The 22,727-nt window shown below is 40.5% G+C and overlaps 1 protein-coding gene across 2 annotated transcripts; it reads right to left on the bottom strand.

Moving 5' to 3' along the window:
• Positions 1–2,833: 2,833 nt before the first annotated feature.
• EIF4ENIF1 (eukaryotic translation initiation factor 4E nuclear import factor 1) lies at positions 2,834–22,510 on the bottom strand. Of its 2 annotated transcripts, XM_008942176.1 has the most exons (18): positions 22,415–22,510; positions 19,124–19,197; positions 18,208–18,335; positions 17,349–17,644; positions 16,535–16,736; positions 15,245–15,420; positions 12,786–12,921; positions 12,271–12,450; positions 10,045–10,274; positions 8,582–8,653; positions 8,031–8,214; positions 7,452–7,531; positions 6,954–7,093; positions 6,703–6,787; positions 5,519–5,651; positions 4,000–4,338; positions 3,618–3,782; positions 2,834–3,075 (listed from the first exon to the last, which is right to left on the bottom strand). In XM_008942176.1, the coding sequence occupies exons 1-18, from the start codon at positions 22,508–22,510 to the stop codon at positions 2,834–2,836; spliced, it is 2,958 nt and encodes a 985-aa protein (XP_008940424.1). The 2 variants fall into 2 exon arrangements, with proteins under 2 accessions (XP_008940424.1, XP_008940432.1); XM_008942184.1 differs by lacking the exons at positions 16,535–16,736; positions 17,349–17,644 and having other exon boundaries at positions 10,081–10,274.
• Positions 22,511–22,727: the final 217 nt, after the last annotated feature.

The raw sequence follows: 22,727 nt of genomic DNA, 5'->3' as shown, positions 1-22,727 counted from the left end.
CATCTGTAACACAAGGGTATTAGCTTATTATGGTGGCACCTTTACTGCATGGTGAAACTGATATTTGTGGCTAACTTGAACTGCAGTGTCCCATTCTGGCAGAAATGAGCCAGAAATGAGGTGAGAAACTCAAGTGACTTTCACAAGGGAAAAAAACTCAAAAGGAAGCTTTGATGCCTGGGATGATTTTCTGTGTGTACATAGTCTTCCCAAATTGGAAAAAAGTTCCCACATTAGAAATTGTTCTGAACTAAAACAAAACATGAAAAGCAGAAGCTGGAGAACAGCATATTACAAAAACAGTGCTAGAGGACAGAGTTGTTGTAGCTCTAGTTGCCTTAATCTGAAGTGTTCTTTGAATGCTTCATGGCTATTAATAGTCCTGCAGTTGTGGAAAAGATTGCTAGATTCTGCTCACAAGCAGTCACCTTTTCAGTTCCATACCAGTGGAATTACACTAGATGCTTCTGTTACATTGTGTTAAAAGCTTCCCATCACTAAGTTTTCTGAAAAGATTCTCCTGCTTAGAGAAGGTCAATAATTTGTGCAAGAGAAGCAGGCTGCTCTAAAAGGAGTGATTGGACTCCTTTTTCATAGAAATGAATAAAGTTAAGCTTTTTTTCCTTCATGTTAGAGCTTTATCAAATGCATTAATCTTTAGCATTTTCTCTCTTACAGAAAGCAAGCAGTGGTGTTCACTTAATGTGTCAAAAACACTGCCCCCTGTTACACACATAAAAGAGAAGTGCCCCTTCAAGCAGTAAATCCTTGCACTAGGGGCTGTTACTAAGCCTGTTAAGAAAAGATTCAAGCCTTGATCCCACTCTGAGCATTTTCCCTGTTATTTTTTCTAAGCTTGTATGTAAATGCCCAGATAAGTCAGATAGGGTATCAGCCTTTTCCTTACAGCTGGTTGAAGAGTTCTTCTAGTGTCCTTACACTTAACCATGGCTGCACAAAGACAAGAGCTTTACTACATTGAAATGTCTGTCTTCAGTGAGGCCAGTTACCTTCAAAGCAGACTGTTCCTCTCCCTCACAGAGAAGATAAACTAAAAAGTTATTTTCTGCAGATTCAGCTCAAACCAGTTTTAGCTTACAGAAGAACAACACTAAGAAGGCTGAGAATACTGACATGCTTGTTCAGTTCAAGAGCAGTTGAAACAGACAGCTGGTAGAATCAACTTTATTTACAGAATGTTACTGGGAAAGTGTCAAGTTAAAAAAGTATGAAAATCTTACAAGGACAAGCTGGTGATTGCATGTTTTACACAGATTGTTTTAAGAACAACCACTCTAAGGTATGGGTGACCCCCAACAGGCTTCACACTGGAGATTTCAGCTTGCTATTTCTGTACAACAGTCTCTACTGGACTGAAACAAACCCACCACAGCATGCTGGCAATTGTTATAATACAGTCAAGTGATTCTTTTTTTCTGCTGCTGGTTTTGCATTTCAGTGAGACCTAAGAAAAAGCAAGTCTGTGAGAATTCCAGGTTTGCTTTCACCTTTAAAAAAAAAAAAAAAGCACAATGGCCTAAGCTAGACAGAGGACGTGACACACTGGACTCAACACAAGTGAGGAAGTGAAGTGAGGAACCATGCAGAAGAAGGATGGAAGAGAACATTGAACTGTTCAGGAAAGTGAAACAGGCTTAAAAGGAACATAGTATTTTAAAACCAAATATACACAGATCACAAAACTACCCCGTCCTCCCCCTTTCAAGCCACAGAACAAAACTCCAACAGCAAGTTTCACAGTAATTGCATCAGTAGATGCAAACTAGATTGAGGACAGTTCTTGGGACTCCCTTCTATAAATAGAACTGAAGGCAGTAGAGAACATACCACAGCTATGACTGAGTTGAAGGGTGAGGATTCATAGGCTCCATTGTAGTGACCTTTACTAACTGGTTTGAAGGATTAAAACAAGGAAAACACTGCAGCTAGACAAGGACCAGCACCAGCCCTCTTGAAAGAGCTATGACCAGTAGAGTAGGTACCTATAGTCTCTTTGCTTATGGGAGACTGAACATCTGGCTTTTTATTACTGTACCAGGTCTCCATCCTCAAGGCTGTTCAAAGACTGAACAATTCTCTCATTTGGTGGCAAGAGTCACACACAAGGGATCAGAGCTTTGTTATACAGACAGCAAGATGTGGGCTTTTTACTTTGACACTTTAGCTACATTGAGTGCACAGCACGTGACAGAAGAATGTGGGAGGGAGGCCTAGAGATGAGCAGCAAGAAAAGGCAAAGCAACTTCATCCTGTTCACTCACACTTAGGATATGCAACTTTAATCTTAAAGAAAGTCCCACACGTACAATGGAGAAAGATCCAAACCATAGGCACAACTAAAGCTCAACTGTTACCAGCTACTCTTATGTACAGCTGTATAGATTCAAAAAGGCTATTCTATGTGTATATATACAAAAGATTGTTTATACACAGTCTGTACACAAGGGTCTATACATTTAGTTTTCTGCAGGAGGAATCCATAGCTGCTACCTCTACGCTAGAGAATATCAGCACTTAATTCACATATCTTACAAAAAAAAAAAAAACAAACAAAAAAAGACTTCCAGGATTAAACTGGCTTTGTCTTGCATCTATATTTCTTCAGGCTTCACTATTCAAGCCATAATGGATCCTTTAGTCTTGATGCAGACATGAGACCAGGACAGGTGCCATGTGCTTTAGTCTCTCAAAAAGAAATGTTGCACAGTGTGCTAAAAATAAAAGCCCAAAAAAACCAAACAGAGGTGAAGTCCTGACTATGGACATTTGTATCCAGTCTAAAGAATCAGATGTTCCACCCAGTGGTCACTGTTCACTGCCGGAATTCCAGTTCATCTACACTGATGACTTTGGATGGCATGGAAGGGAGAGGCTGCTGCAAGACATCTGAACCAAACCATTTTGCAAGGCCAATGGGAGAGCCACTTCTCTGGCTGGGGCGATGGTCGAGCTGTGTGTGCCCGTGGGATAATCCAGTCCGAGGCAGCACGTTCGGAGGGGCTGTTTGTGCACCAGCAGCAGATCCCTGTGCTCCAGTGCCTGTGAAATGTGAAGCTATTAGAGATGGAGAAGCATGTTCACCCAACACTGAGATCTGCCCTGGAGCAATCACCTGATGAGGCATGTGAGCTGAACATGGCTTTTCCTCATTCTATTAGCCCTGTGAAATCTAGGCCCCACCTGTTCATTCTCTTGTTAGTGCTCCCATAAACTGCCTGACACTGCCAGTTCTGGACTGCAGTGTAAAACAAGTTTTAACTGGAAGACCAGCATCAAGTAACATTTTGAGGTAGGTGGGTGGCCTCTCACCCATCAAGGAAGGAAAGGCCACTGCACACGTGCTGCAAAACAAAAATCTGTCAATAGCAACAAAGACCTTGGAACCGAATGCTTCAACTGGACTTTCTTCTGGCACAAGAGCATGCAGTGGCCAAAACTGCTCCAGTACCCACACAAGATTAGTGACTGTAAATATCCAAATTAACAAAGTAGCTTCCTGTTAGCACAGTATATTGAAACAGGCCAACAGGTACAGTACCCAGAGCAAGCTAGTCAGTGTGCTGAAACTCACACTCCAGTTTTATGTTTCAGCCTACCTGATCGCTGTAGTTGCTGCTGCATCATGGCTAGCTGCAGAGGGGTCCCAGAGCGAGGGTTTAAGATGTGGTGGCTTGCTGTGGGTAGCGGATAAAAAGGTTGGCCAAGGATGGGAGCAGATAGCCCCTGCAAGTGAGACAGGTCAACTCCAGGAGGAAGCATACCTGTTGAAAAAAGTGAGGAAACTTTACCTGATAAATGTAAGGAACATAGCAAAACAAAGATTTATATATATTTATATGGCTTGGAATTTATTGCCTGGTTTTAAAGTTAAGTTGATGTAAATAAACAGTACTGGTAGTGAGTATCTGTGATGCTCCTAACAAAGTCAGTCTTACAGGGAACATGCATTAACTGAAGGGAATAGGAAGTATGGATTACCTGCTTGGAGCAGAGGAAGGTGTTGCGGATGAACCCCCTGTGCCAGCATTCTCTGGACCAATCCTGGATGCAGTTGATGAGCAGGTCGCACAATTGGTACATGGGGAACAAGGGGTACTTGATGAACAGGACGAAGAAAAGGGCCTCCTGGTACTGGGGAGGCCATCGTAGGAGTCTTTCTACCAGTTGATTTAGGCCTGTAGTCTTGCTCTTTGGTGCAACGATTTGCTTGGGTAAGAGGTGTGGAACATGCAGAGCGTTGCAGTGCAGGTATTTTGGTACCTAAGGTGGGCAAAGTTTCTTGATCTGCATTCTCCACAGAACTAGACAGTAGGTTATCTGTAGCTAGAATCGAATACAACTATTATAGTCCACAGCTAGAGATTACATCAGATGAAAGTTAAAGCTAATGACTGGATTTGATAGCTAGATTCCAAGACTAGCCAAATATATAATAGTCCTATCTATTTAACAGTAACCATCTGTCTTCCCTGGATGATTTTGTCAAAATTATTTCAAAACAGTAATGAGAAGCAATTTGTTCAACAGAAATCCCTCGATAGCAAGCTTAAATTAGGTCAGTCTCAGCAATAACTCCACCTTTAATTCTTATTTTTCCTCCTCCTTAGAGATTTTGAACTGGCAGCATGGATGAGTCAGTCTCAAAGGCAACAGGAGGTCCATGGGATCCTGCCTAGACAAGATTATAATTTGGAGTTGCACCAGAAGTCCATCCCAAAGTGGTTTTTCCGTTTAGATGTGTCTGGGGTTAGCAGCAGCCTTCTACGTCTGACATCTGCTTAGCAAGACTTGAGACATGAAAGCACCTCCAGAAGCTACTTTCACAGACTATCTGGATCTGTTAGATAAGGCCTAAAATATCTCTTAGGATCATTTGCAATCAGCTGAGGTAGCAGTAATAGCTGAAATGCTAACAAGGAAAGTGTCAGCTGGGTACCAGAACTGCAAACCACCTCTGTAATATCACAATGTCATGGCAGTTAGGCATGGTAGTCTTACTGGGTCAGGCAATTGGTATACAGCTTTTCCTTTTGATAGCCACTTACATCAGTCAGGGTGACAAAATGCTTCTTTCATCTGCTACACTTAGAACTTAACTGGTCTCAGCTTTAATTGTGCAGTTTATATGTCTTGAGAGGGCTATAAGCTGCTTATATTCAGTTGCTGGTGTAGAGAGATATGGAAGCATGATTATTAATATGCTTGTTCATCAAGATCAGTTGCAAAGAAACAGTTGGACCAGGCCTCTTAGTATGCCTATTGCACAAACTGGCAGATAAGGAGAAGAGCATGTATTTAAGCCCAGTGCTGCTGGAAGGCTGCACTCTGAAGTGTATTCTCCCCATTAGCTCTAACCCTTCCTCTCACTACAGGCTCGTTTCCACACCCACCTCATCACCACAAATCAAGAATGTCTAATGTGCCCAGGTTAACTTTGTGCTAAAACTCTGTTTCTATTCCAGGTGTCTTGTTTGTTATTTTAAAGCCATTACAGTACCTTCATTTGGCCTTTGATTTTCATCTTTACCATCGCTGACTTTCATTTTCCCAGAAACTGGCTCCTCTTTGCTTTTCTCCTTGCTCTCGTACATCTTGCGGATGACTGAGGTAGGTGTGAAGGAAGGAGACAGCTGCAGAGAACACAGTAAGAGGCAGCTTCTTACTCAGTGCTCACTACCTAGGCCACACTAGTCTACTTATGAGCAGACACATTCTAGCAGATCCTTTCCATTTAAAACCCTTTTTAATCAGCCACTGTGTGCCCATGGATTCACCTCATTTCATAGCTTTATTCTACAGTTTAAGCACTTCCCTTTAGCTTTTGCTAAAGTCTGATACCTTGACAAAAGCCAGCAGACACTCAACCAGTTAAAGGTACCTTAACAGGCTTGAAACAAAACCAGATGAGCTATATTTTAGATTACAGCTGTTTCCTCTTTGCTATCAGTCCAGAACAACAGCCCAACAGGAGCTCCTACAGACCTGCCTTACCTGTATTAACTCAGGGCTGATGGACCTGCAGAAAACTACTGCCTCATTTGTACTTCCCCCCAACCCAACATTACACAGCATCTGTGGAAGCCACTCATTTGGTATACAGAAGTACTTGTTTGATTTAGCAGCTGGTAATCTGCACTAGCCCTGAGCAAGCACTTGACTGATTAATTGGAAAATTTACTTCAAAGCAACATTCTACATAGTACTGAAGGCAGTGAGACAGTTTATGTTTGAGATTGTATTTATTGTCAAGGTGAATCTGAAGCTCCTAGGTATTACTTCAACCTACACTTAGGTCAGTCACTTCATACCCAAGGACCAGTGTTCTCTGAAGCAGGTAATGATTTTCAGAACTTGTCTTCTGAAAGCTTTAGTACCAGAATGAGTGCTTGAGTTTCCATAATTAACTCCCTTTGGTTTCAGAAGACCAGGTCAAGGCAATATTAATGGTGCTTCTTCAGTTTTAGGTGAGATAGTGGTCAGAAAAGGCTGTTTTCCAAACTGAAGACATTCAGTTAAGTATGAAGGGTAACTGAGTCTTTTAACATGTGACAACCAATACAACATGAGTATTATTAACTCATATATGGCCTTCATTCCTCCCATCAATTACAGCTGCTATAATCCAGTCACTACAGACATTTTTACATCTTTTCCTACCATCACTACACATTAGGTACTGACCATGCTAGTAATTGATGCTGCAGGGGCTGGAGAAGATGCATTCCCTCTGTGTCCTGGGGCAGGTGATTTAGTCACTCGCTGCTGCCTGTTAACAGACAGGAAGTTAGTCAGAAGCAGCTCCAATGTTGGCACAGAATGAAAGGCAGCACTGCCAAGAACCAATACACACTTGAGTCACTAACAGCTAGTGGAAGAGAACACAAGCTCAAAATCAGTTGACTGTCTATCTCTCATATTTTGCAGTCACTCACCTGTTTCTGTAGCCATCTCTGCTTTTGTCCATTTGGGGTTTACCAAAGCCATGCTGATAGAAGTTTGCTGCCTGTAGGGCCAAGTCATGTGGCAATGCTAGTCCCTCTAATGCAGCTTGCTGGATTTCCAGTGGACTCATCTGAAGTACAGTTGTATAAAAAACAAATCAAAGCCTGTATTTGGCTTTTTTTTAAGATAGTGAAGACTTACTGCTATAGATAGTAATGTCTTTTCAAAACATCTGCCCACCAACAGCTGTCTGTTTTAACATCAGACAATACAAGTCTCAAAAAGTCTTATACTTGAGGTACTATGATGGATCCAATTGCAATGAGGGTTTGAAACTATTAATCAGACTTTGCATCTTCATCCTCAGAGTGAACTTAAGCATAAATATCTGAATGCAATAGTTAAGTGTCTGTTCCTAAAAGTTAATTCTAGACTACACAGTATAAAAAGACATGAATACACATTGAGCAAATAACATTTAATCTTACCTGTGCAGCAACTGGACTCATGGGCTTCCTTACACCTGGAAATGGATCACCAAGCAATTGCTGAGAACCTTGTCCAAAACCTAAACAACATTCAACAGTTGCATTTCAAAAGACTAACAGTTGCTTTGAAAATACACAATATACATCCTTAAGTTAAACAGTTCTACACCAGTTAACAATTCCTTGCGCAGACTCTCAGCTCATCCATTAAGTCTACACAGAGCTCTCTCTCTTCCTTGTTACCAGGCTGGAAAGCTGCAGGGAGGCTACTGCTAGCATTCCACAGTACAAACAACAAAGCAGTCCCTGAAAATTAGCTTCTTACACAGGAGTAGAACACACCACCCCACATACCAGAATTCTGTGTGGTCTACTTGGTCCATCACAGACATTAATATAAAAAAAATGCAGATTTAACATTAGAGAACTAGTAAGTAAAAAGGCACTGTGCACTCAAGTGGCAGACACTGACCCAGCTGCCCACCAAGTGCGAGGAAGTTTTCGCTGTCCTGTAAAGCATTCTTTAGAACAAGTCCAAGTAATAAAACACCAAAATTCTTGCTTTGCAACCAGTCTCACCTATGGGTGAAGATATTCTGTGGCGCAGATAATCGGCAGAAGCAGCTCGAGTTGGAAACACTGGTGGAATGGGGGGAGAAGGTGCTCGCTGTGCCAGCAAAGAGCCTGCAGGTTCCAAGCCACCTATCAGGCCACTTAAGACATTTGATGAACCAGGCCTGGTAATGGGTGGGCCAAGGAGTTCCTAAGAATAAGTAATGAAAGAATGTTCAGAATAAGACCTATTTACACAAGCTCATTTTACTACAGTACAGGCTACACTATTTATAGCAAATTAAAGAGACAAGGTGGACTTCTGCAACTAGATACGCCAGTTCTGGATTGTCCTTAGAATTAGGCATTTAACCACATTTTTCACTTTCAAGATGTAATCATGGGAAATGGCATGACAAAAGTTTCTAAGTGAACTGAACCAGTGACTAGTCCTCTTTCCTCTCTATGGAGTCATGTCCAACTACTGATCCTGTAACTGCCTTAAATATCTTGTTTCCAAGTAATTGGTTTCCCCATGGGAATATGCTTTTAAGTACTTCCACCCTAGTAAGACATACCTGCAGAATATTCTTTGATAGAGGCTGGCCTGGTATCTCTGGGGGTGACAGTAAGTGGCTCTCAAGGCTCTGCTAAGAAAATGGAAAATCAGATGTAGATACAACAAGTGCCAAATTCATTAAAATACAATCCAATGTTTCAGACAGAAATAATTTCACCTGCTCATTTAGAACCACAGTTTATGCATCAGCCAGATAAAACAGCAAAAGTTAAGGGCTGAGCTGGCTCACAGATCTTCCCTAGCTAAGAAAATGCCTAGTGCTAAATTGCCTATACAGATACTCAAGTCTGAGTGAGATACATTATTTATACAATTGTGTAAACTGGAGAGGAAACACTGGCCCAAGTAGTCAACTAAAATTATGCACAAACTGAAGTATTCATATATTAGAGAAATAATTTGAGATACACTTCTATGCATCAAAATTACATGTCAATGTATAGGGACAGATAGAAACAAAAGTCTTGATTTAAGTGTGAAATCAGTCTACAAATTCTTCACAGGGCAAATTTACATTTTTCGCTGTCTTTTAGCAAAGTGGAATGAGGCCAAAAGTCCTTGGGTATAGTCTGGCAGGAAAAACAGATGGTTTAGACCTCTCCTTGGTTGTTAAAGTATTTGATGGTGCCAGAAGTAGCTATTGATAGCTTCTAGGTCAAGCACTCTGTTCAGGCAGTTAATGGCAGGATGAAATTTCATACTACAATCTCTTCCAGTCTAACACTTAGTGCCATCTATTTAATATTAATCTTTTAGCTAACAAGTATTCAGCTTAGTTCATCTTAGTACAAATTACTTGAGAAACAGTTTAAAATACTAGGTTTTGCACTGGCATACTTTTATTAAAACTACAAGCATTTTAACAGAGATGCCTTTTAATAGCAGCATTAAGGCAACCATTAAACCAACACTAGTGAGCCATCCATAAAGAATGGACTGATGTTTGTTATACAGACAGTACCTTTTCTACAGATGTATTTGTTTTTATTCAATAAGGTTCAGACAGGATGAGTTCAAGTGTAGGAGAATCTTAGACACTAATCAAAATGTCCTCTGTAGTAGAGGATTCACCCTGTTCATCATACAGGGTCTTTTGGGGGGCAAGTATTTATAGTCTTCAAGTCCAAATATTAATCAATTGAATTAGACATTCACATAAGTCTCCTTTCAAGTTGGCAGTTACTAGAAGACCACAGCTTTCAGAAACATAGCATGAAAACAACCCTGTGAGCTCTGAACCAAATAAAGTCCCACTTAATTACTTTGGCTAAGGAAAAATGACCAAAGCACATCCCTTACTTCCCCTCCAAGGAACCATATTCTGAATGTAAGCCTGTATTTAGTATCATGCTGCTGTATCCAGCCATGGCTCACATGTTATCAGAAGGGTCATGTAAGGGGTCTCCTGTTCATAACCCACATCTCTGCACAGTTCAGAAGATCCAGGTGTCTGCTACTTACATTGACTTTGGGCTGTGATGGTAGAGTCCCACTTGCCTTCATACTGCTGACTAGCTTGTTAAATGCAGTCATATCTCCATCTTTCTTGATCTGTCTGGAGCCAGTGACATTCAATGCTTCCTCCATTTGCTCAGCCATAAATGGAGTAGCAATTTTTCCCTCCTGATCCACTTTCAGGCCTTTTAGCCCAGCTTCAACCTCTTCCACTGAAAGTACAACTCCTGAATGTGCTGAGAAATACAGGAGAAATACTGGTAAACCACAGTTCTCCATTTAGAAGTGAGCAAATAGTTCTTGTGCAGGTGTTGAAAACAAGGAACAGAAAAAAATTTATCTTCTCATACTAGCTGTCAAACCATGTCTGACCTGTGTTTAGACTGATTCCAATATGCAAATTAGGAGTACTGCCATGCACAGTGTCTTACATGGCTTGTAAACCTCCCTAAGAACCCGTTCAGGTTTTGACTGGTAAGTTCTCACTAGCTTCCATTTACCCTGCAAGGTATGTTGTTACTGCCTTTTATGACTTCACCTGCTTTTAAAAGAGAATATTCATCTGACAACTGAGTTTGTTCTTTTTCAATTAGGAATGTTCCATTTATCCTCTACTCCAGGACAGCAGATGGTCTTGCAGCCACAGTATACAGAATGTCAATTGTCTGAAGCTATCATAAGTAGAGACAATACATACCTGGAAAATTTAGATCCATCAGAGACCCAGTTACACACTTAGGTTGCTGTGCAGAAAGTTTGAAGTAGATTTTTTTTTTCCCCCCTCAGAAATTAAAGTCACTATAGAAAGATTTTTCACTGGCATAACCAGAACAAGGTACAAGTGTTGTTGAGCAGTACTTTTTCCCCTGTATACGCGTATGGAAACATCTATCAGTGCCAAACCTCAAGGGTAGACATGCTTTATGGAGCAGCTAACACATCACAAGGTATGACACCTTAAGAGAAAAGGAAGAGGAGACAGGAGCATGCCATGGATTGCTGTAGCAGAATTTGGCCCAAAGAAATAAGACTTGCTGGAAATTTGGGCAAGAAGATAGAGAAAAGAAGCAATGATGCAGACATGCAGTATGGAACATGAGGAAAAATGTGATGTTGATGGAGGGGAATTGACCTGAGAAGTCCACAACACTTGAAGAACTGTGCAGCATTTTACAGGGATACAGAACCAATGTCAGGTACTTATGAGTGAACTGAACCTTCCCCACAATTGTTTGTTCCTTCATCCTCAGTTTGTGAGGATCAAAGGTTAAAAGCTTTTAGTAGGAAAGTCAGACTATGCAGAACACAGAAAAGACTTGTAATTCTATTTATGTTGAATTAAGAAAAAGTCCTTTACATGTTACCTGACACTCTCTACTCCCAGACTGGATGCTTAAGAATATTTGCAGTGCTTGGATGCTTTCCTCCCTCATCAATTCACACAAATCAGAGTAGCATTACATTTTGTTCAGTCCAGTTTACATGGCAATACATGCTGCTTGCCAAAGAAATCAGTTTGGAATTGGACCTTGAGATTCCAAAGAACACATGCATTTTTTACCCTCTCTGCATGCTATGGGCCCAAACATGCAAATCCCTACCTTGGAGGTGCCCTTCGAAGATTAAGTTTAAAGTCAGCCCTGAACTCTGTTTAGAACAGCTGATGCTAGCAAAAGTGAATTCTAACAGACTAGGTTCCCTGGAACAGTCTTGAGAAATTCAATCTTACAGTATGCACTAAAAAAACCTGATATCCTCAAGCCACTGTTCATCTTTTTAGATAATGGCACTTAACGAATCAATGGGATCCATTACAGGTGCTTGCAAGAATGACTTACACTAAGTTTTTGGTAGAGCCAGAGTTTAAATGCCACAGTTTCAATGCCACAGTTTCAGAGCTGACATCACCAGTCTCCAGTATGAAAAACTTTTGCAAATTGCCATAGACAAAGCTGGAAACTCAGATCAAGACTTGAATCATCTTAACTTATGGTTGTTACTGGCCAGTACAAGTCTGACAAAGTCCTTATGTCATCCTGTGATTAGGATGAAAAGAATCAGTGATGCTATTTACACAACAATGATCTGTGGAATCCTGGGGTTTCAGCAGTCTAAGTAAACCTGTAATACTTCCTACTCTTGGACTTGGCAGTTGAGGTTTCTGGAATACCAAGCCTCTTGCCTTGAGATACTGCATCACAAGAACTTCACAATATCTGAAGAGGCACTTACTGCTCTCTCTAAGCTTTTCCTTGTTGGCTGAAAGACTTGAGAGAAGAGGTTTTAAGTCCACTTTGGCTTTCTGTAGCATTTCTAGGATGTCCACTTTGTTTTCAGAGTGGTCTTCCAATGGAATGGGAGCAAAGTAGTTTCCAGAGTTCTGGCCAGGGGAGAGAATGGCTTGCTCTAGACCTGAAACAGCAAAACCAGGAGCACTGCGACATCAGTTGACCAACCCAATGTCTCAAGATGAACATACACTGGTAACCAATTTCAATACGTGACTGAAAAGTTATGTCTCACACCCCTTGCCCAAGATCACCTGGCAAGTCATCAGGAAGTAGGACAAGAACATTTATAAAAAGAAATTATAGCTGCTTACTCTAAGAGCTTCCAAAAGGATGTCAAGTGCTAAAACTGTGTGAGAACTCACTATCCTGAAAGCTTTATCTGCCATGTTGTCACTGAATGAGTAGGAAGGAATATGGAAGGAGGCTATCTGACTCCACATTGCCCTATGGTCTTACCTGCTAGCCTCTCCAGTTCCTCATGTGGTGTAGATCTCAAGCTGCTTGACCGACTTCCAGAATGACTAGGATTAGAAAACCAACTGCTGAACGTGCTGGCAGACACTGAACCTTCCCCTAGCACATCCTCTATCATCTAGGTTATAAAGGAGAGAAAAAAAAAAAAGATAATCTTAACAGACACAAGATCAGCAACATCTTTAAGAAGCTTTACTGTGTAAACAAGATTCTTCTGCCACAACTAGATGCTACTCCCAGAGTTTAGAAGCTTTCAACTGCTTTTCTTCCCAATATGGCAACATTTGTGTAGTCAGTTAGCATAACCCATCACACATCTTTTGCTTATTCCAAACAGTTGTTCAGAGTAGAACAAACTGTAAGGCAAACATCCAAAGACCATTAACTACACAATTTTAAAGCAGATGTGCTGAAAAAAAGTGAGAAGCACTTGCAACAAGTATTAAAGCTAACTATAACTAGTAAATTCTGACAGTCAGACAGCTCCAGGGTAGTCTGTCACTGTACAGGACTACTCTGGGTCTGTTGGATTTTCTGCAATCATTTAATTCAGATCCAGCCCTGGCCAAGGACAGTCAGTGCCTAGAATAAAGTGCAAAAATTACCCCTTAAGTAGTGAGCACCCCACAAGGGCTGGGAGAGAAGGCCAGTAGGTAAGGGCTACTTGGTTGCACTTCACATGCTGAAGAATTCTAGGAATAAAAAGAGGGCTGCATCCCTCAAGTCAATGGAGTCTGCATCATCACCAGAGCACTGGAAGCTAGGACCTTCTCTCTCCAGGAAGAGCTGAAGTCACTAAGCAGTACTTCATCATGGAGTTAAGTCTGTTAGAAGTCACTAGTTTATAGCAACCGTTTACTTCTTTGCTAATCATTACAAGTATTTAAATTTTATATTGTGCTGGTTTTGAACTCAAACTAAAGCTCTTCCTGTCTTGTAAGAAAGCATCCACTAAAAAGCCTGCTCAATAGGCACAGATGCAGTTTCACCATACAGCACATCTGCACAAAAAGAACAGCTTCCTCCTGCCAGAGAAGCTGTTTTCTCTGAAACAAGGGGCACTCAACACTACTTACAACAGCAAACCCAAGATAGTATTAATCCATTTGGTTTTGATTGCTTGAACCCAACATGTTAGAAGAATTAAGACAGTTATGTCACAAAATACATACATCTGCTCCAACACTTGTCACACATCACCAATACAGAGAAAGAATGTTACAATATGCTCTGGTGAACCTGAAACTCATTTTGGACAAATTATAAAATGTTCCTAAAGTTTCATCAGTAGATATTTTGTGACTTGGAAATTCCCTGCTTTGGAGAAGAGTCACCATCATGGAGATGTGCTGAAAATCAGACTGTCAATTGTAAAGACATCTTTTTACATCTACAGGGAGAACAAACTCCCCACTATGTATTTGACAAATTACTGCCACCACATGAACCTCTTTTAATGCAAGCATCTTTCCCACATAAAGGACCAGGTCAGGGTCCTGTTGTGGTTTTTGTTTTTCTCTAAACCTTAACATTTTTGAGCTGCCTACTAGTTCTGTTTCACTGCTGTCAGAATACTTTTTTTTTTTACTCAAATTCTATCTACTTAGTTAATCATCTACAACAATGAAGAACAGTTTTTTGCTACAGATGGAGAGGTCAGAATAGAAATGTCAGCAGTTTGTGAATTAGGCCCATGCTTACTCAGTACTTACTGGACCTTCTTACCCCTTCTTATGCAGAAAAGGAAAAAGCACGTTAGTCACACCAATAACATTGTTTAGACATGCTTTTGGCTGAATTAGTCTGTGTTTGTTTTTCCAGATAGTAGTAGTAGTTCTAAATTAACCGCTCTACACAGGTTTTTAAGTAATATAAGGCTTACACCCTCTGACATCCCTTCTCTCAGCAATACTACTGGTATTGATAACACAGTTGTATCTCAGAGACAGTATTCAGCAGGTGTCTCCAGGTTTACTGCCTTCCAGAAAACTTGCACAAAGCATCTATTTGATGCACCTATTTGTTTTCAGCTATATTAAGTTTGTGCTGTGAATCTTTTCTGAACACATCTGTAACACTTCAAGAATATCCATCCAGGATACTGATTGAGTCTTGAAGTAACAATCAATAGAAAGGAAAAATCATCACCTCATTTGCCTCCTACAGTTTCTTTGGAGACAGTGTCAGTCTCAAGGATAACAGTTTAGAATCACAGAATCACTTAGGTTGGAAAAAACCTTTAGACCGCCAAGTCCAACTGGACTAAGCAGCAGTAACATCCTAACACCCCAAAGCTCAGTCTCTACAAATTCATCCTAGGCTTACATGTTGCGTAAACTTCTTGCTTTGTGAAAGTTGCTTTAACTTTCACTCAATGTAGCAGCAGCAAAAATACTTCTCATGAATATAGCCAGTCTTAAAAATAAACCAACCACCCTCACCGAAGCCAGACCAGGAACACTTTTATCTAAGTTAAAGAACTCGTTGAAGTCAAACTCTCCTGGAGCTGGTTCTTGTAAAACAGCTTCCCTAGGAACTTCTTGATCTGCTGGAGTTTCATTGGCAAGGACTGTTTGCGCTTCATCCTCTTCTGCCACTCCACCATTGCATTCTATCCCTTAAAAAGAAAATCAAGTGATTGTTGAGCCACTGAACTTTATTTCCTGTGGGAACAGTGCTTAAGTCCATGCATTTGCCAAGGAGCTAGAAGCACAGGACCAAAGTAGTCTAGCCACCCATGTGACACTTCATCAGTTCTATTGTGCGGGCTGCAGTTTACCACAATAGAAACTAGTAGCGACTAGAACTCCTAGCTCAGAGCTTCTAGTCTGTAATTAAGATTATAAGCTTAAAAAAAAAATAAGAATTACCATTGAAACAACTGCATCCTGATCAACCCAGGAAGAACACAGCAAACATTACACCACATCAAGCAGATACAGCTGTTCCAGCACGTTAATTAACACTGCTGGTTTTCCATCAAGAATCCTTTGACAGCTCCTGCCTTCCTCCTAAATGCCCCTGAGAGCAGACTCCCTGAGAGCTTGGTATTTGACATGAGCTCTTAATACCATCAACATATGACAAATATTACTGCTACTTCTCCAGCAAGAGCAAAGTACATGTCATTTTAAAGACTCAAGCTTGTTGAGTCTGTGTTTTTCACCTGCAGAATTTCTAGCATTAAGAAGTCAACTTTTTGCCTCAGTGAAGTTTATACTACAGCTTCTACAGTGGTAGTAAGAATTGTCCAACGAGTGCAAACAAATTCAGACAGCTTCCAAATTCTACTTTAAGTTATGCTAATGGCAGCTGTATTTCCAACTCCATATTCCTAATTTTGGTATTACTATAAGTAAAAAAAAAAAAAATTCAAGTACCTCAGAGTATTAGCTTAATTTAAACCAAGCCTTTGGCAGCCAGAAGGATATACAAACGGACAAGACACTTTTAATAGTCTATAAATTCCCAATATCATCCAACCTTCATAAAAGTTTTTTTCTCCAGTCTTGGGCCCGTCTGACTTTCCGAAAAACAGTATTTTATCACCTAAAGGTATCTGCAATCTGAAAGATCAGTCACAGGCCCTACATCTTGTGAGAGCTATTCAAGTTCAATATAAAGGTTGGTAAATCACATTATTCTTTACACTTGCCTGGATTTATAACCAACCTCTATATCCAGCAATACACCATACTAGAAGACAAAGCTTTTGTCAAATCTGGCATTACCTTCTTTTAGTGAGGCCGTGCGTCGTCTGGTACGTTTTCTCCCTTTGTGATCTTCCTCCAAAATTTTGTCATCAAAGCCTGTGAGCTCAATGGTTTCAGACTGACTCGTAGGACCAGCAGAGAACCACTCAGGTTCCTCTTCAGTGTAAGAGTCATTCCTCCTTCGCTCTCCGAAGACACGTTTGCTGTCTCCAAATTCCCTCTGAATTGGGATATTAAAAACATTAACCATAAAAATGCTGTTTCATAAGATTCTTCCTGACCTCCAAAATAAGTGACACCAGTTCTGGTGTGTATTTTTTTTTTAGGTTTATATGCACACTCTACATGCTCAGTAAGCTTTTAAATTTTAAGCTTCACAGCTGAATTTCTGCTTCATTACACTGAAGGCTATTGGTCTGAAAGTGCCTGCACAAACTCAGCTTTATATCCTGAGACGTAAACGAGCTGTTGCTCTTGAAAAAAAAAAAGGCCCGAAAGCATGGAAAGCTTCCCTCTGTTGAGGTTAAAGATAATGTTCATTGACAACTGCTAGGTCAAGAACTACAAAAATTCTAAGACTTTAGAGGATCTTGCCATTAAGACTACAACAGGTAAGGTTCGTAACACACAGTATTAGATACAACCCAGTTGAGCTGTTCAAAGGACTGAAAAACAAATTTAAGAACTAAGTGCTCACCCTTTACACCATAAAGGTGCTTTTAAGCAGCACAGAACACTCAACTGCTGTGAGCAGTTAACCTGCCCCTGATGCTTTTTCAGTGCACTCCGTCCAACAGCTGATTTAATACAGTTAGGAAAAGAAAGAACAAACCCTGAAGCGTTTATCCTTGTAGTCCCTGTCCCGGTCTCGGTCTCGCACATCCCTAGAATCGCGCAGGTCCTTCTCGCCACCCCGGTGGTCTTTATCAAAGTTACGAGCAGAGATAATCCTTCCGCTGCCAATCCTGCGGCCACCGATAACACGGACACCATCATTCTCCTTCTCCAGGGGGCTCCCTGCTCGACGCGAGCTCACAGCTGCAGTTACGTGACAGCCACCTCCAAAGCTTCGCCTCTGGGGACTTAAGACCACATCCAAGTCATCTTCTTTCACACGCTCTCTTGGATCTGCAAATCAAAGACCAAACAAAAAGCACCGAATTTAATGTATTATAAACACAACCTAGTTATCTAACAGCCTCCTCTTCCATAGCCTTGCTGCTATCTCAGAGCTTTTAAGGAAAACACTGATGTTTTTTTTTCACAAAGCTAATCTAGCTGAGACCACAGGAAGTGCAGAGGGAAAAAATACAATTTACTGTTGGATATTAAGGAATCATTGCACTGGAGAAGTACCTGTTTTCCCACTACAGACTTTCTAAGTACTCAGTCTTGAATTGTACGGAAATTGTTCCCTGCACTTGCATTATTACAGAAGCATTTACTGCTATACAGCAAGACTAGCAGGATATAATAACTGATTTCTTCTTAAGTTTGTTCTTAGATAACAGTTACCAGAATACCAGAAACTGGAATATAGTTGAAGCAACCAGGACTTCCTTCACACTTTTCTATGTGGTCAAACTATTTTCAGAGAGACTTTGTTTAGTCTCATTTGTATCTCCCAAAGGGAAGGTTTTGTCAGTAGCCTATGTTCAGTTTTGAGTCCTGTGTTATAAGAACACACTTACCTACTATCCTCCTCATAAGAGAAGTCCGATCTGAATCCAAATCTTTTTTAAAGCTTTCCACTGGTGAAGTTCTTCCTGAAGTTGGATATAAAGATGCATGCCACTTCTCTGGATCCCAGACACCATCACTATGAAAATAAAATTGCAGGACTGTTTGCTATTTATAATCTAAAAATTGTGCTGCTGAAAACCTAGAATTCACTGATTAGCAATCTGTACAAGTGAAGCACCTTACGTGCACAACTTTTAAATCTTTGCCTTACTATACTTTTTTACCTCATACATAGTATCTGGGATCCCCTTCCATAACAGTAAAGGAGCATAACATCCAGCATCAGAAGACAGAAGGGACAACACATCCATATGTTGTCTCACTAGTTACTGGTGAGGCTTGCCTGGTGCACTGAAAAACAGCTCAAGCAGCTCATGTGCCACCGTCCTTAAGCATTCAGAAAATTTTACCTTGACCTCAGACTCGTACAGTACATTTATCTGAATAGCAGATACTGCAAACTTAAAAACACAAGCCAAGAACCCTCCCACTTCTTTTTAAAAAGAGGTACACTGTCAACATGGGAGAATAACCCATCAAACAAGTCAGCCCACTGCAACATGACCTAGTCACTGTGTGCTATACAACCATCTATATTCTTGGTGTTTTTTCCCGCAAGTCTGTAAGACTTGTGAAGTTACTATCTGCTGGATCCCCTGTTATAATCTTTGTTCAAAGCAAAAAATTCCTACCTAAAACTTTAAGCCTTTCCTACTAGATTAGCAGCTCTGAAACACTGTCATACACTGAACTCTAGAGCACATATCTTGCACCAAAGTGCACTTCTCAGCTAAGAATATTTTTCAAATCTTAACTTTTATTTTGAAAGAAATGTGTATACTTTTTATATTATCAAAAAAATACCTGTCATATTTTTCAGAAAGACAAGAAGGTCTCTGCTTAGAGTAGGGACGTTCTTTAATATCCAGCAATTCCTCCTAGAAAAAGCAAGAATTTAGTCCAAATTCTCACCCAGGCAAGATTCAAGTAAACCAAAATATCTAATCCAGACTGGCTGTTCAATCCAGTGTTTTAAACTGACAACCCAAGTTCACCAGTATGTTGTTTCATTTCCTGTATACCACAGTAAAAAGTTGACATTAAACAGCAAGTTTATTTTTCAGTTGTTCTACCAGTGGTCACTGAGCAAACACTTTTTTGAAGCACTACGCCTTCCTAGGTCAGGTTCAGACCTTGTTAGCACTTCAAAGGCTGTTCACATCATCCATGTTTGCCTATTCATGTCCCTGGGCAGTTCAGCTTATAAACCCAACAGGCATCATCAATATTGAAGCTACTGAGTTCAAGGTGGAATACAAATCTCTATGCTTAATTCTGTAGAAGATTCAGCAGGTAAAAAAAAGCAGTCACAATACCAGTTACTAATGCAAATCTGGAAATTCCAGACAAGCTTGCCATTTCTGACCACCACCAGCTCCAAGAGATCCAAATGTATGTTACACAATTATCCACTCTACACCAAATCAGTGCTGAATGATTACTCCAGTTTTCCCACTTTCTACCAGCTTCCAAATACATCCTTTAGTTTACTACTGCACATCCCTGAGCAGTTAGTCATTCAAGGCAAACTAGTAATGAATCTACAGTCTCACTGCAGTTTGATACATTTAAAAAGCATTAATGGTGTGGTCATCAGTATTCCCAAATCATCACTCTGACTGCAGTCAAGATGCACATTTCTAATTAAACTTACTCATTCTCCCTAGATTAGCTTTCTTCAATCTGCCTCACACTGAATTGATTCAGAACTGCATGGAAATCAGGGGGCAGCTGGAAGGAAAAATAAGTCCCAACAGCAGACACCACACATCAGTCAAACTGTAGTAGTAAATATCTTTACCTTTTTCCCAAGAATACAGTACCCTCTAGAGCTTTTACATCATTATCCCCATGTGATTAAAACCAGTTCATTAGCAACGTAAGCTGAATACTTAAGTTCCCAGATGGTAGCTGGGCAAAACCTTAATACACACACACATATATCCAAGCATCACCCTGCACTAGTTTTCAGCAAAAAGAGTTCCATTAAAGGGAGGGAGACTGGCCTCTCTGCCCACAGATCCCCAGAATAAACCTTGATCTACAAGGAACATCAGTGCTGTATCACAGCTTGATGCAGATATCACAGGCATTAATAGCACTGTCCATCACCAGACTTCAAATTGACTGTTTTGCTGGCCACAAGAGGGAGTTCACAGACCCGCAATCACATCCTATGGCAATTCTTCCACCGAAGTGAGCAACCTTAGCTTCCACTCCTTAGCTGTACACCCTTGGAGCACCAGCTTCCAAAGAGAAGACAGAACAGATAGAGAACACAGCTCAGACTATGTAACTCTCCTAACAGAGGAGAGTAACACTGGCACTTCCAGAGTGGGTTCTGGGTGTTTGTTGGTTTGGGTTTTTTGATTTTTTTTTTTTAATTCATACACTAGTACTTTTGAGTGGGGGGAAAAGTGTGTTGAGCTGTTATTGAACTGTTTTATTCATAGTTTATAAGAATAGTATGAGTCAACTGTTTTCCTAATAGTAGTAAATGAATATAAACTGTTAAAGGAAATCTGTCCCATTTCCAAACCAACAGCATATGTCCTGAGACAGTGAACCTCCCATCCTTAATTAGTAGGAAACTGGACCACGTGAAAATACCTTACAATGCTGATTACATGAGCACCTCACATCAAATATATTTAAGATGGTACTTGTTAAAAAACCCATATGATGTAAAGTATTTTAACACAGATTGATTTCTACTATTTCTTCACTTCAGACTCATTGGAAACCAACACAAACAAGACTAAATGCCTTCTGGCACTAGTTCTGCAGCTTTATCCTGATTAGAAACCATAAGTACTGAATTAGCAAAACTGAAGCTACAAACACCTGAATTTCAGCACAGTTACCACAGGCTGAAGACTGCCCCAAAAAGCAAGCAGAATTCAAAGCTACGTTTAGTTACTACTCCCAGGAGTTGGGCATGACGGAATGAGCACAGATGCCACTCCTCCAGCAGCAAAAGTTTAAAGACAGCTCTTCTCTTCATAGTTAACTGAATAAAAAGCCCTGAACAATAGTACACTGCTCATTTTAGAAGGCTGAGTATACAACTTTTCCAATAAGTTAGAAAGAACTAAAAAGCCACACTATTCCCACATAAGTTTAGCCAGTTCTGAAGCACTTGGTTTATTCATGATGCTTAGTCAAAATAAGCTAGCTCCACTATCTCAACAGCACAGAGACACAATGATAATTTTTTTTTTCTTTTAAAAAACAACCTAGGAAGCTAACAGTCCAGAATTAGTCAAGTAAGATAACACAGTCAGCAACAGTACACTGTCTCACCCTCTTCCACACTTCAGGCCATTTGTTGCCAAGTATCTTAATAAATTTCCACATAGCAATGACCACCTGTTCCCACAGCTTTCAGCAATGGGAAAATCAGCCACCATTTAAGACCCTTTCTCAAAGCATGTTTCAGCAGTGGTACCAAAAACTAAAACAAGACTTGAACCTTAAACCCCACAGCATATCAAATCCACTTAGAAGCAGAAGAATATTTATAAGTTATTTAGTTATTGTTCTTCCACTCTTGCAAGTGTTTAGGTACCACAGCTAAACAAGAGCACTTCTGTTAAAGTTTCAATACTAAGCATTGTTTTGAATCATAGGTGTTAAGGCTTCCAGCAGCCAAATATGAGCAATTTTAAGACTACAAAATGCATTTTAGTGAACACATTAAAGCTCCTGATAAGATCTGGGGGGCTATATCTTCCCACAAAGTGGCATCTACTATAACAAAGCATTTTGGTCAGCTTCTTAGAGGAAGACTGTTGAAAACAGAACTAGACCTATAAGCGCAAGCACTTGAGAAATCTGGTAGAGCAACATAGTTGTCTCTACCATAATCTCTCTTGCACATACTGTAAGGCACTCAGATATTAAAATAAGATTGTGGGAATCAGAAGTATACCAAGGATGGGACTGCACAGCTGCATCTCTTTTGAGAAGTTGATCATTTTGTGATACCTTGTAAACTATAATCTAGGCAAAGGCTTTTCACCCTCTACCTCCCACCCTACCTCTCCAGCCAACAGCTCCACACAGAACTTTGAGCGGAAAGGGGAGAGAGCTAACCTTTGTATAACGATGTGGGTGCTTCGTTGTAATTCTGTTCAACTCCAGGAAAGCATCACCATTTTCAGTTTCTGTTATGCCTCCTCTTTTATCCATGATTACTTCAAAGCCTTTGACTACGGACCTAGTCAGAACAAAAGCAAGCCATCAGATTTTGAGATGTACATTTCTAACAGGTGTGTTTTCCCTCCAGCCTAAGAGTATTTAGAACTGGAATAAACCAGATAAGAAGCGAACTGCCTAACAGCGCCTCTCTTCTTAGTTGCAGCTTCCCGCACTCCGGCGGGGCAACTCCGGCCGGGCAACTCCCGCC

Source organism: Merops nubicus, unplaced genomic scaffold (assembly GCF_000691845.1).
Source record: "Merops nubicus isolate BGI_N331 unplaced genomic scaffold, ASM69184v1 Scaffold19990, whole genome shotgun sequence".
NCBI classification, from domain to species: Eukaryota; Metazoa; Chordata; class Aves; order Coraciiformes; family Meropidae; genus Merops; species Merops nubicus.
This window is presented reverse-complemented; position numbering and strand designations above follow the sequence as displayed.

Bases quoted from the DNA above. Each gene is read 5' to 3' on its own strand.
- EIF4ENIF1 (XM_008942176.1), bottom strand. From the start codon at position 22,510: ATGGATAAAAGAGGAGGCATAACAGAAACTGAAAATGGTGATGCTTTC. The intron at 19,198-22,414 runs GTTAGCTCTCTC...TGCTTTTTCTAG, and splicing joins ACCCACATCGTTATACAAAG to GAGGAATTGCTGGATATTAA. The intron at 7,094-7,451 runs GTAAGATTAAAT...ACTGTACTTCAG, and splicing joins TGAGTCCAGTTGCTGCACAG to ATGAGTCCACTGGAAATCCA.